This window comes from Chaetodon trifascialis, chromosome 7 (genome assembly GCF_039877785.1).
Source record: "Chaetodon trifascialis isolate fChaTrf1 chromosome 7, fChaTrf1.hap1, whole genome shotgun sequence".
Lineage (NCBI taxonomy): Eukaryota > Metazoa > Chordata > Actinopteri > Chaetodontiformes > Chaetodontidae > Chaetodon > Chaetodon trifascialis.
The window spans coordinates 30,741,434-30,753,933 of NC_092062.1; the positions used below are offsets into that span (position 1 = coordinate 30,741,434).

The 12,500-nt window shown below is 51.5% G+C and overlaps 2 protein-coding genes across 3 annotated transcripts in view; both read left to right on the forward strand.

Annotated features, from left to right (window-relative positions):
• Positions 1–3,215, forward strand: part of mtx1a (metaxin 1a) — a 29,121-nt gene extending 25,906 nt beyond the window's left edge. The window contains exon 9 of the mRNA XM_070966226.1: positions 3,206–3,215. The gene's annotated coding sequence lies outside the window, so the exon portion shown is untranslated. The remainder of the gene's footprint in view (positions 1–3,205) is intronic.
• thbs3a (thrombospondin 3a) overlaps positions 1–7,326 on the forward strand; it is a 15,973-nt gene extending 8,647 nt beyond the window's left edge. For both annotated transcript variants that reach the window (XM_070966223.1, XM_070966224.1), the window contains 11 exons: positions 129–236; positions 341–500; positions 684–802; positions 2,050–2,102; positions 2,252–2,433; positions 2,902–3,080; positions 3,289–3,337; positions 3,434–3,630; positions 3,995–4,167; positions 7,010–7,149; positions 7,247–7,326. In XM_070966223.1, coding sequence (XP_070822324.1) covers positions 129–236; positions 341–500; positions 684–802; positions 2,050–2,102; positions 2,252–2,433; positions 2,902–3,080; positions 3,289–3,337; positions 3,434–3,630; positions 3,995–4,167; positions 7,010–7,149; positions 7,247–7,308 — 1,422 coding nt within the window. In that variant the 3' untranslated portion in view covers positions 7,309–7,326. The remainder of the gene's footprint in view (positions 1–128; positions 237–340; positions 501–683; positions 803–2,049; positions 2,103–2,251; positions 2,434–2,901; positions 3,081–3,288; positions 3,338–3,433; positions 3,631–3,994; positions 4,168–7,009; positions 7,150–7,246) is intronic.
• Positions 7,327–12,500: the final 5,174 nt, after the last annotated feature.

The following is a 12,500-nucleotide window of genomic DNA, read 5'->3' on the forward strand; positions in this document are numbered from 1 at the left end:
ACAGACAGAAGAAGAAGAGGAAGAGCCCGGCCGGACTCTTTGAATGAAGACTGATCTCTGTCTTAGTGTTGTCTCATACTCTGTCCTTCTTCTACATGAGTTACTGATCGTCTGTGTCTGTCCACCAGGACAACTGTGTGTTCACACCAAACTCTGGTCAGGAGGACGCCGACAACGACGGGATCGGGGATCAGTGTGACGAGGACGCAGACGGAGACGGCATCAAAAACGTGGAGGTTAGGCTGTGTGTGCGCGTGCGTGCGTGCGTGCGTGCGTGCGTGCGTGCGTGTGCAGTAGCTGTGATGTAACCATGTGACCTCATGCGTCCTCTGTCCTTCAGGATAACTGTCGCTTGGTCCCAAACAAGGACCAGCAGAATTCGGACAGTGACTCATTCGGAGACGCCTGTGATAACTGTCCCAACGTCCCCAACACAGACCAAAAAGACACGGACAGCAACGGACAGGGAGACGCCTGCGACCAGGACATTGACGGGGACGGTAAGAGACAAGCGGGCAGCTTCATGTTCTGTCCTGTAAATGCTGCTTAAACGCTGTCAGCCGTCCTGCAAGATTTCAGTGTCCAGACGAGACATTCTGGTCCAACATTGACTCTGTGTGTGTGTGTGTGTGTGTGTGTGTGTGTGTGTGTGTGTGTGTGTGTGTGTGTGTGTGTGTGTTCAGGTATTCCCAATGTTCTGGATAATTGTCCGAAGGTACCGAACCCGATGCAGACGGACAGAGACAGAGACGGAGTGGGAGACGCCTGCGACAGCTGTCCTGAACTCAGCAACCCCATGCAGGTACAGACAGACAGACAGAAGGACAGACAGACAGACAGAAGGACAGACAGAGACAAACAGACAGACAGACAGAAGGAGAGACAGACAGACAGAAGGACAGACAGAGACAAACAGACAGACAGACAGAAGGACAGACAGAGACAAACAGACAGACAGACAGACAGAAGGAGAGACAGACAGACAGAAGGACAGACACAGACAGACAGAAAGACAGACAGACAGACAGAAGGAGAGACAGACAGACAGAAGGACAGACAGAGACAGACAGAGACAGACAGACAGAAAGACAGACAGACAGACAGAAGGAGAGACAGACAGAAGGAGAGACAGACAGACAAACAGAGAGACAGACAGACAGACAGAAGGAGAGACAGACAGACAGAAGGAGAGACAGACAGACAGAAGGACAGACAGAGACAGACAGACAGAAAGACAGACAGACAGACAGAAGGAGAGACAGACAGACAGACAGACAGACAGACAGACAGACAGACACAGACAGACAGAAGGACAGACAGAGACAGACAGAAAGACAGACAGACAGACAGAAGGAGAGACAGACAGACAGAAGGGGAGACAGACAGACAGAAGGACAGACAGAGACAGACAGACAGACAGAAAGACAGACAGAAGGAGAGACAGACAGAAGGAGAGACAGACAGACAAACAGAGAGACAGACAGACAGAAGGAGAGACAGACAGACAGAAGGAGAGACAGACAGACAGACGGACAGACAGAGACAGACAGACAGAAAGACAGACAGACAGACAGAAGGAGAGACAGACAGACAGACAGACAGAAGGAGAGACAGACAGACACAGACAGACAGAAGGACAGACAGAGACAAACAGACAGACAGACAGAGACAGACAGACAGAGACAAACAAACAGACAGACAGACAGACAGACAGACAGACAGACAGACAGACAGACAGAGACAAACAGACAGGGAGAGACAGACAGACAGACAGACATGGTCTGATGGTCAGTCTCTGGTTTCCTGTCCGCTCACAGAGGACGGACAGTCCCTTCAGGTCTCGTACTACTTCCTCTTCGTCACTTGGTTCCAGGTGTGAGCTGATGATGTCATTCTTATGTTGGGTCAGACTGACCAATCAGCAGCCATCAGTCCTCTGCCAGACAGGAAGTCTGATTTTAACTGACGCTCAGTTCAGGTCGTCGCTGGATCATAACACGATCGATCGTCACTGGTCGCACCGGCTTCACACTGTTGTCTCTGTTTCAGACGGACATCGACAACGACCTGGTGGGAGACGTCTGTGACACCAACCAGGACACGTATGTCTCTCTCACACACACACACACACACACACACACACACACACACACACACACACACACACACACAAAATAACTTCTGTGAAAGATGAAGTGTTGACACCAGAAACACAAACAATGACGCAATGTGGATGCAATGTCTTCTGCAGCGATGGAGACGGTCTCCAGGACAGCAGAGACAACTGTCCAGACATCCCCAACAGCTCCCAGCTGGACTCTGACAACGACGGCCTCGGAGACGACTGCGACCATGATGACGACAACGACGGCGTCCTCGACGACTACGACAACTGTCGACTCATCGTCAACCCCAACCAGAAAGACTCTGACGGTAACGAGCTGAGACAGACGAAGAGGACGTCAGCGGACTGCCTGTCCGTCTGTCTGTCTGCCTGTCACATTCATATGTAGAGACGCCCATGAATGTCCATGTACATATAGACCTGGAGACACATTGACCACCACTGCTGCCTGTCCATTCAAGTAAACTCAAACTGTCTCTCTGCCTGTCTCTCTGCCTGTCTCTCTGCCTCTGTCTCTGTCTGTCTCTCTGTCTTTCTCACTGCCTCTGTCTCTGTCTGTCTCTCTGCTTGTCTCCCTGCTTCTGTCTGTCTCTCTGCCTCTGTCTCTCTGCCTGTCTCTGTCTGCCTCCGTCTCTCTCTGTCTCTCTGCCTGCATCCCTGCCTCTTTCTGCCTGTCTCCCTGCTTCTGCCTCTGTCTCTGTCTCTCTGCCTCTGTCTCTCTGCCTGTCTCCCTGCCTCTGTGTCTCTGTCTGCCTGTCTGTCTGTCTCTGTCTCAGTGAACGGTGTTGGAGACGTCTGTGAGAACGACTTTGATAACGATGCGGTGATGGATTTGATTGACGTGTGTCCAGAGAGCGCTGAGGTCACTCTGACGGACTTCAGAGCCTATCAGACGGTCATCCTGGACCCAGAGGGCGACGCCCAGATAGACCCCAACTGGGTGGTCCTCAACCAGGTGACCCTTGTCCTGCCCTCTCTGACATGAGTAGTGCTGCTGTTGAATTGCATTTGTCTGCGTTTCTGATTTCTGAGTGAGGCTGAAGACACTCCCCCTGTGATGTCACTCAGGTGTGGTTTTAGATGATGGGGGGGGGTTGGATGGTACGGTGATGCAGAGAGTCTGTGACCTCACACACGACATCACGTGTGCGTTGTCTCTTCAGGGTATGGAGATAGTCCAGACGATGAACAGCGATCCCGGTCTAGCTGTGGGTACGTCTTTTTACTTCAGTCTCCGTTAAATCCAGGACCCGGCCGAGCTCCTCTCCCGGTCCGAGTGTAGACCCTGTCCCTCTCTGTCGTCCGCAGGCTACACGGCGTTTAACGGCGTCGACTTCGAGGGGACGTTTCACGTCAACACGGTGACCGACGACGACTACGCCGGCTTCATCTTCGGCTACCAGGACTCGTCCAGTTTCTACGTGGTGATGTGGAAGCAGACGGAGCAGACGTACTGGCAGTCCATCCCCTTCAGAGCCCTGGCCCAGCCGGCCCTGCAGCTCAAGGTCTCTGCTGTCCTTGCTGTCTCCTCTGTCTTTTCTTCTGGAGGTAACTGATTTCATCTGCAGGCAGCAGAATCTGACCAGCACATGGAACTGACTTCTGACCAGTGCTTCCAGTTTCAGGTCTCGTTTGTCTTGCTGGTCTGTGGCGTTTCAGACACCGCAGGTCTCTGCTGCCGCCAGGTGGCAGAAATGGGTACATGGTCTTCGACTTCTGACGGATTTAATGGTTTCTGCTCTGCAGCCATCAAAGTGTTCTTAGTTCTCTGTTTGTCAGTCAGGAGGTCGCCGGTTCGATTCCTCAAACAGAGTGAACGGATCACAGAGAGACTCCATGAGTAAAACGGTCCCCCCGTCTGTCCCGCAGGCCGTGAAGTCTCGGACCGGACCAGGAGAGTTTCTGAGGAACGCTCTGTGGCACACCGGAGACACACCTGGAGAGGTGAAGCTGCTCTGGAAGGATCCGCGAAACGTCGGCTGGATGGACAAAACCTCGTACCGCTGGCAGCTCAGCCACCGGCCGCAGGTGGGCTACATCAGGTAAGATCTGCTCTGCTCTGTGGTACTGTGGGACGGATACTGCAGTGCTGTGTACAGATACTGCAGTGCTCTGTGTACAGATACTGCAGTGCTCTGTGGTACTGTGGGACAGATACTGCAGTGCTGTGTACAGATACTGCAGTGCTCTGTGTACAGATACTGCAGTGCTCTGTGGTACTGTGGGACAGATACTGCAGTGCTGTGTACAGATACTGCAGTGCTCTGTGTACAGATACTGCAGTGCTCTGTGGTACTGTGGGACAGATACTGCAGTGCTGTGTACAGATACTGCAGTGCTCTGTGTACAGATACTGCAGTGCTCTGTGGTACTGTGGGACAGATACTGCAGTGCTGTGTACAGATACTGCAGTGCTCTGTGGTACTGTGGGACAGATACTGCAGTGCTCTGTGGTACTGTGGGACAGATACTGCAGTGCTCTGTGGTACTGTGGGACAGATACTGCAGTGCTGTGTACAGATACTGCAGTGCTCTGTGTACAGATACTGCAGTGCTCTGTGTACAGATACTGCAGTGCTCTGTGGTACTGTGGGACAGATACTGCAGTGCTCTGTGGTACTGTGGGACAGATACTGCAGTGCTCTGTGGTACTGTGGGACAGATACTGCAGTGCTCTGTGGTACTGTGGGACAGATACTGCAGTGCTGTGTACAGATACTGCAGTGCTCTGTGTACAGATACTGCAGTGCTCTGTGGTATTGTGGGACAGATACTGCAGTGCTCTGTGGTACTGTGGGACAGATACTGCAGTGCTCTGTGGTACTGTGGGACAGATACTGCAGTGCTCTATGGTACTGTGGTACAGATACTGCAGTGCTCTGTGGTACTGTGGGACAGATACTGCAGTGCTCTGTGGTACTGTGGGACAGATACTGCAGTGCTCTGTGGTACTGTGGTACAGATACTGCAGTGCTCTGTGGTACTGTGGGACAGATACTGCAGTGCTCTGTGTACAGATACTGCAGTGCTCTGTGTACAGATACTGCAGTGCTCTGTGGTACTGTGGGACAGATACTGCAGTGCTGTGTACAGATACTGCAGTGCTCTGTGTACAGATACTGCAGTGCTCTGTGGTACTGTGGGACAGATACTGCAGTGCTGTGTACAGATACTGCAGTGCTCTGTGTACAGATACTGCAGTGCTCTGTGGTACTGTGGGACAGATACTGCAGTGCTCTGTGGTACTGTGGGACAGATACTGCAGTGCTCTGTGGTACTGTGGGACAGATACTGCAGTGCTGTGTACAGATACTGCAGTGCTCTGTGTACAGATACTGCAGTGCTCTGTGTACAGATACTGCAGTGCTCTGTGGTACTGTGGGACAGATACTGCAGTGCTCTGTGGTACTGTGGGACAGATACTGCAGTGCTCTGTGGTACTGTGGGACAGATACTGCAGTGCTGTGTACAGATACTGCAGTGCTCTGTGTACAGATACTGCAGTGCTCTGTGGTATTGTGGGACAGATACTGCAGTGCTCTGTGGTACTGTGGGACAGATACTGCAGTGCTCTGTGGTACTGTGGGACAGATACTGCAGTGCTCTATGGTACTGTGGTACAGATACTGCAGTGCTCTGTGGTACTGTGGGACAGATACTGCAGTGCTCTGTGGTACTGTGGGACAGATACTGCAGTGCTCTGTGGTACTGTGGTACAGATACTGCAGTGCTCTGTGGTACTGTGGGACAGATACTGCAGTGCTCTGTGTACAGATACTGCAGTGCTCTGTGTACAGATACTGCAGTGCTCTGTGGTACTGTGGGACAGATACTGCAGTGCTCTGTGGTACTGTGGTACAGATACTGCAGTGCTCTGTGGTACTGTGGGACAGATACTGCAGTGCTCTGTGTACAGATACTGCAGTGCTCTGTGTACAGATACTGCAGTGCTCTGTGGTACTGTGGGACAGATACTGCAGTGCTCTGTGGTACTGTGGTACAGATACTGCAGTGCTCTGTGGTACTGTGGGACAGATACTGCAGTGCTGTGTACAGATACTGCAGTGCTCTGTGTACAGATACTGCAGTGCTCTGTGGTACTGTGGGACAGATACTGCAGTGCTGTGTACAGATACTGCAGTGCTCTGTGGTACTGTGGTACAGTCACTGCAGTGCTGTATGTACAGATACTGCAGTGCTCTGTGTACTCAGTCCTCAGCTGGGTCTGTCTTCTGTCCTCTCCACTTTTTACTGCATTCTTTCCCTCTGAAACTTCTTTGTGGCTCCGGGGCCCCCCGGTACTCTATTGTACTCGTCTCCATGACGACCAAAGCCCTGGCAAGAATGTGTCTCGGCGACCGTTGACATGCAGATGAGATGGAGAGACGCTGGCAGAGTCCTCCACGTCTTCCACACTGGCAGAGTCCTCCACGTCAAACACGAGTCTAACCTTCAGACTGAGTGACGAAGCAGTGTTTGAACGAGCGGACGAGGTTTGAAAAGAGAGACAAAATGAGTGAAACCACAAAGACGACTTTAAAGGAGCAGTCCTCAAAGTTTCCCCAAAGTTTCCTCTAAGTTTCTGTGGACGGAAACATTTAGGTTGGCTCGACTATGTGCTTCATAGAAGAGACAGACTTTAAAAGTCTGGACATTCCTCAAGGAGGAGGAGGAGGACAGAAAGAAAAGAGGAGGACGGAAAGAAAAGACAGAAATAAAGCAGGAGGAGGACAGAAAGAAAAGACAGAAATAAAGCAGGAGGAGGACAGAAAGAAAAGACAGAAATAAAGCAGGAGGAGGACAGAAAGAAGACAGAAATAAAAGAGGAGGAGGAGGACAGAAAGAAAAGACAGGAATAACGTCCCTGTTGTTTGTGTGCTTCAGAGTGAGGCTGTTTGAGGGGACAGACATGGTGGCGGACTCTGGCGTTGTCATCGACACCACCATGAGAGGAGGCAGGCTCGGCGTCTTCTGTTTCTCCCAGGAAAACATCATCTGGTCCAACCTGCGCTACAGATGTAACGGTACGACCTGTGACCCCGAGCCCGCCCCCTGACCCCTGACCCCTGACCTGCCCACTGTGTCCGTTAACGTTCATTAATCAGCGTTGTTCCGTTTCAGACACGGTGCCTGAAGACTTCCAGGCTCATCGTAAACAAGTTCTGATGCACATCCAGGTGTGAGCGCTGCAGAGGGACTGACACACACACTCACACACACACACACAGACACACACACACACACACACACACACAGACACACACACACAGACACAGACACACACACACACACTCACACACACACAGACACACACACACACACACACACACACACACACACACACACACACACACACACTCACACACACACAGACACACACACACACACAGACACACACACTCACACACACAGACACACACACACACTCACACACACACAGACACACACACTCACACACACACAGACACACACACACACTCACACACACACAGACACACACACACACACACACACACACACACACACACACACACTCACACACACACAGACACACACACACACACAGACACACACACTCACACACACACACACACAGACACACACACTTACACACACTCACTCACACACACACAGACACACACACACACACACACTCACACACACACACACACACACACACACACACACACTTACACACACTCACTCACACACACTCACACACACTCACACACACAGACACACACACACAGACACACACACACTCACACACACAGACACACACACTCACACAGACACACACACTCACACAGACACACACACACTCAGACACACACAGACACACACACACTCAGACAAACACACACGCACGCACAGACACACACACACACACACACTCAGACTACAGTTTTAGTGGATTCAGAGAAGCTCTGGCTGTGTGTGTGTGTGTGTGTGTGTGTGTGTGTGTGTGTGTGTGTGTGTGTGTGTGTGTTGAATGAAAGGGAAACTGTATTTCTGGGGAAACACTGATGAGAAGCACCTGAAGGCCCCTGAAGGCGGCGGCGCCCTCTGAGGCTCCACACTGCACTCTTCATTCTGTGTGTGTTTGAGTGCATGCGCGTGCGTGCGTGCGTGTGCGTGCGTCTTCAGTGGTGTTTCTCCAGACGAGCTTTCATTCTTCAGTCGGACTTCATGTTCAGTCGAGTTTCCGCTGAACGAGTCCCGACAGCCTTAACGCATCATTTCAAGTTCGTCCATTAAAAGGAGGCGGCGCAGCGAGCGGCGACCTTCAGCGGCCGTCAGCGTTTGTGAGGAAACGCTCAAACTGCTCAGACTCGGTGACGTCACACAGGAAGTGACAGGAAGCGTGGAATATTCCTTCACGTGTGTGTGTTTTCAAATGTACATAACTGTGTGAAATAAACGTCCCATCCGTCTCTTTTCCAAACATGATGTTTCTGTTTTCATGATTTTCACTCTAAAACTTTACTCTCTGCGTTTTCACCATAATGTTAGCTTAGCTTGTTAGCAAGGTGTCACAGAGGCCGATGGGAGCGCCATTAGTTCCGCAGGTGTTTGGTCATAAATGAACAAGTTGACCTGATGGTGGCGCTGATGAGTCAGAGGGTCACTGGCGTGATTACGGTTCATGAACGTTTCAGAATCGTCCCACAGACGATGAGACGTTTCAGTCTGAACCAGAGCGGAGACGTTAGCTTGCGTAAAAGCAGCGTTAGCTTGTCTGAAAGTCATCCCGCAGTGGAATCTGGTCAGTTATGCTCTGAAATACGCAGCAGGTGGCGCCATTTCTCCAGCCATGAGCCAATGTAACACTGCAGAAGGAGGAGGAGGAGGGGAAACCGCTGATCAGTCATGTGAGTTAAATGTTGTCTGAGCGTGTCTGAAGAAGCTTTTCAAAGACCAGAATGAAAACTTTTCAGTGTTTTGAGCTTTTCTGATGCGACGCCTCAGACCTCTGAGCATCTGCAGGACCGTCGCAGCTCCAGCACGCAGCTCCAGCACGCAGCTCCAGCTCGACTCTGAGCTCCGGCCGTGGTTCGCTCCTGCCGTCCGGAGGCGGGGGGTCGTGACCCCTGGGCCAGGGAGGCCGGGACGAGTGCAATATTGGAGGGGGGAGATGACAACAGTGCACCGCATCCGAGCCTGCCCGACCCCGGGAGGAAACACGCCACACAGCCTGAAACACACACAGCAGGAAAGTTACGACAGCACGACCCTTTGATGCTGCATCGCATGACTGCTGCCATTTTATCTTTTCTGTCTGTGCACAGAAACCAGAATGATTGTGATTCTGTTAGCAGCTCCTGTTAGCAGCCTCTGCTAGCAGCCTCTGCTAGCCGCCTCTGTTAGCAGCCTCTGTTAGCACCTCCTGTTAGCAGCTCCTGCTAGCAGCCTCTGTCAGCAGCCTCTGCTAGCAGCCTCTGTCAGCAGCCTCTGCTAGCAGTCTCTGTTAGCAGCCCCTGTTAGCAGCCTCTGCTAGCCGCCTTTGTTAGCAGCCTCTGCTAGCCTTCTCTGTTAGCCGCTCCTGTTAGCAGCCTCTGCTAGCCACCTCTGTTAGCAGCCTCTGTTAGCAGCTCCTGTTAGCAGCCTCTGCTAGCAGCCTCTGTTAGCAGCTCCTGTTAGCAGCCTCTGCTAGCAGCCTCTGCTAGCCGCCTCTGTTAGCAGCTCCTGTTAGCAGCCTCTGCTAGCCGCCTCTGATAGCAGCCTCTGTTAGCAGCCTCTGCTAGCCGCCTCTGTTAGCAGCTCCTGTTAGCAGCCTCTGCTAGCCGCCTCTGTTAGCAGCCTCTGTTAGCAGCCTCTGCTAGCCGCCTCTGCTAGCCACCTCTGTTAGCCGCCTCTGTTAGCCGCCTCTGTTAGCAGCTCCTGTTAGCAGCCTCTGCTAGCCGCCTCTGTTAGCAGCCTCTGTTAGCAGCCTCTGCTAGCCGCCTCTGTTAGCAGCTCCTGTTAGCAGCCTCTGCTAGCCGCCTCTGTTAGCAGCCTCTGTTAGCAGCCTCTGCTAGCCGCCTCTGCTAGCCACCTCTGTTAGCAGCCTCTGTTAGCAGCTCCTGTTAGCAGCCTCTGTTAGCAGCCTCTGCTAGCAGCCTCTGTTTGCGGTGTGCTCATGGGTGCACAGGCAGCTCTCGCTGTGATACTGAAGGAACCTTGAGAACAGGGTGGTTTTCTCTCAGTGGATTAATCTGAAACTGTGTGTTTGGTGTCTGTGTTCAGACTGTAAGTTCTGACTCAGAGAAGAAGAAGAAGTCTGATTAAACTGCATCGAACTGTTTTCAGGTCTCTGAATCAGCTCCATGATCTGTGTCACTTAAAGCTCAGAGACAGGACGAGACAGGACGCACCGCAAGACGCCAGCAAATCCAGAGAAGAAGAGCAGCGTCTCTTAAACATGAGTGGAAACAAGGTTCTGGAGGTTTCAGATTCTTCCAAACACCGTCGTTTCCTAAGCACAACATATTTCACTCACCACGAGCATCGTCTCCATCGACCTTTATCAAGACCGCCACCTGCAGGTATTAGAGGGAAACTCTTATTTTCCATGTTAACGTGTCCAAAGTCTGTCCAACATCAGTGTTCAGGAAGCAAATCACTGACCTCCGTCATGATTCAGTGAATTCTCTGTGAAGCAAACTGATCATGAGTTTATGGACCAGATCAGCAGATCGATCACATTAAACAAGAAGAAAAGCTGAAATCAGATAAAACATCAAAGTAATGAGATTTATATCAAAGTCGAGATCCAGAGAAAAAGTTGAAAGACTCACGATTGAAGACGAGCAGCTACTCTTCATCGTGTTGCGTTCAGGTTTGGTCGTTTTCTCTCGAAATCCCTCAAAGTGGTTTTCTGTCCCAGTCAAACAGATTCACAGCCGACAGCAGAGCTGAACGAAGAGCCTCGCTGCTCGCCGCTCGGCCTCTGTGTCGTCCTCTGGTTCCTGGTCTGTGGAGGGTCTTGGCCCCTCAGTCCTGGTTTTGGTCCGCCCCCCCCCCCCGCCCCCCTCTGCCGTCTCTAAACACTAACAAAGGCTCAGAGAGCTGCTCAGTGAGGCGTGGAGGGGCCCTGCTTCAGGCTTAAAGGGCCAACAGCTGAACTGTGCTGGACACACACACACATTGTTCAGCACACACACTCTGATCTGAAGCTCAGAGCTCAGGTGGAACCGGCTGGAACAGGTGAAAACCACCAGCTCTGAGGTCGTGACCTTCAGGTGAAACTTTCCAGCAGACGAGCTCTTCATGAAGCGCCCTGTGTGTCGCCGCTGCCCCCTGCTGTCCGTCTGCTGGAACTGCGGCTTGGACCACCTCAAACATGAGCGTCAGTTGATGGTCAGGCCTGCTCAGAGCAGCTGACCTCATCCTCAGGCAGGCGAAAGCTGATTGGCTGGAGGATCTAACGGAGGAAGTGGACCAGCCAGCCGTTTCCTGAACAGATGAAATGATTTGACTTGTTGAGTTTTCACAGTTTGTCTGTTGAAGGACTCCAGAGGTCCAGAGTTTGACCAGCTGGCCTCAATGTGGACGAAGACAGACCAGGTAGCGAGGACGAAGGTCTCGGCTCAGAGGGTCTAACACGGCTGAGAGTCACTGAGTTCCACTTCATGGTTTTAAGATTTTTTTAAAGGTCAGATTTGGACCAGAACCACGCTGAGATGTTCAGAGACCACATCAGTCCCTCACCTCTGGTGCTTCTGTCATTCTATTCTATTCTATTCTATTCTGTTCTATTCTGTTCTATTCTGTTCTATTCTATTCTATTCTGTTCTATTCTATTCTGTTCTATTCTGTTCTATCAGATCAATTATGAACAATGAGGTCAATTTATGATCAGTGTGAGATCTTCAGTTCTTCATCATGACTGTGTGTGTGTGTGTGTGTGGTTGTGTATCTGTGTGTGTGTGTGTGTGTGTGTGTGTGTGTGTGTGTGGTTGTGTATCTGTGTGTGTGTGTGTGTGTGTGTGTGTGTGTGTGTGTGTGTATCTGTGTGTGTGGTTGTGGTTGTGTATCTGTGTGTGTGTGTGTGTGGTTGTGGTTGTGTATCTCTGTGTGTGTGTGTGTGTGTGGTTGTGTATCTGTGTGTGTGTGTGTGTGTGTATCTGTGTGTGTGGTTGTGGTTGTGTATCTGTGTGTGTGTGTGTGTGTGTGTGTGTGTGTGTGTGTGTGTGTGTGTGTGGTTGTGGTTGTGTATCTGTGTGTGTGTGTGTGTGTGTGTGTGTGTGTGTGTGTGGTTGTGTATCTGTGTGTGTGTGTGTGTGTGTGTGTGTGTGTGGTTGTGGTTGTGTATCTGTGTGTGTGTGTGTGTGTGTGTGGTTGTGTATCTGTGTGTGTGTGTGTGTGTGTATCTGTGTGTGTGGTTGTGGTTGTG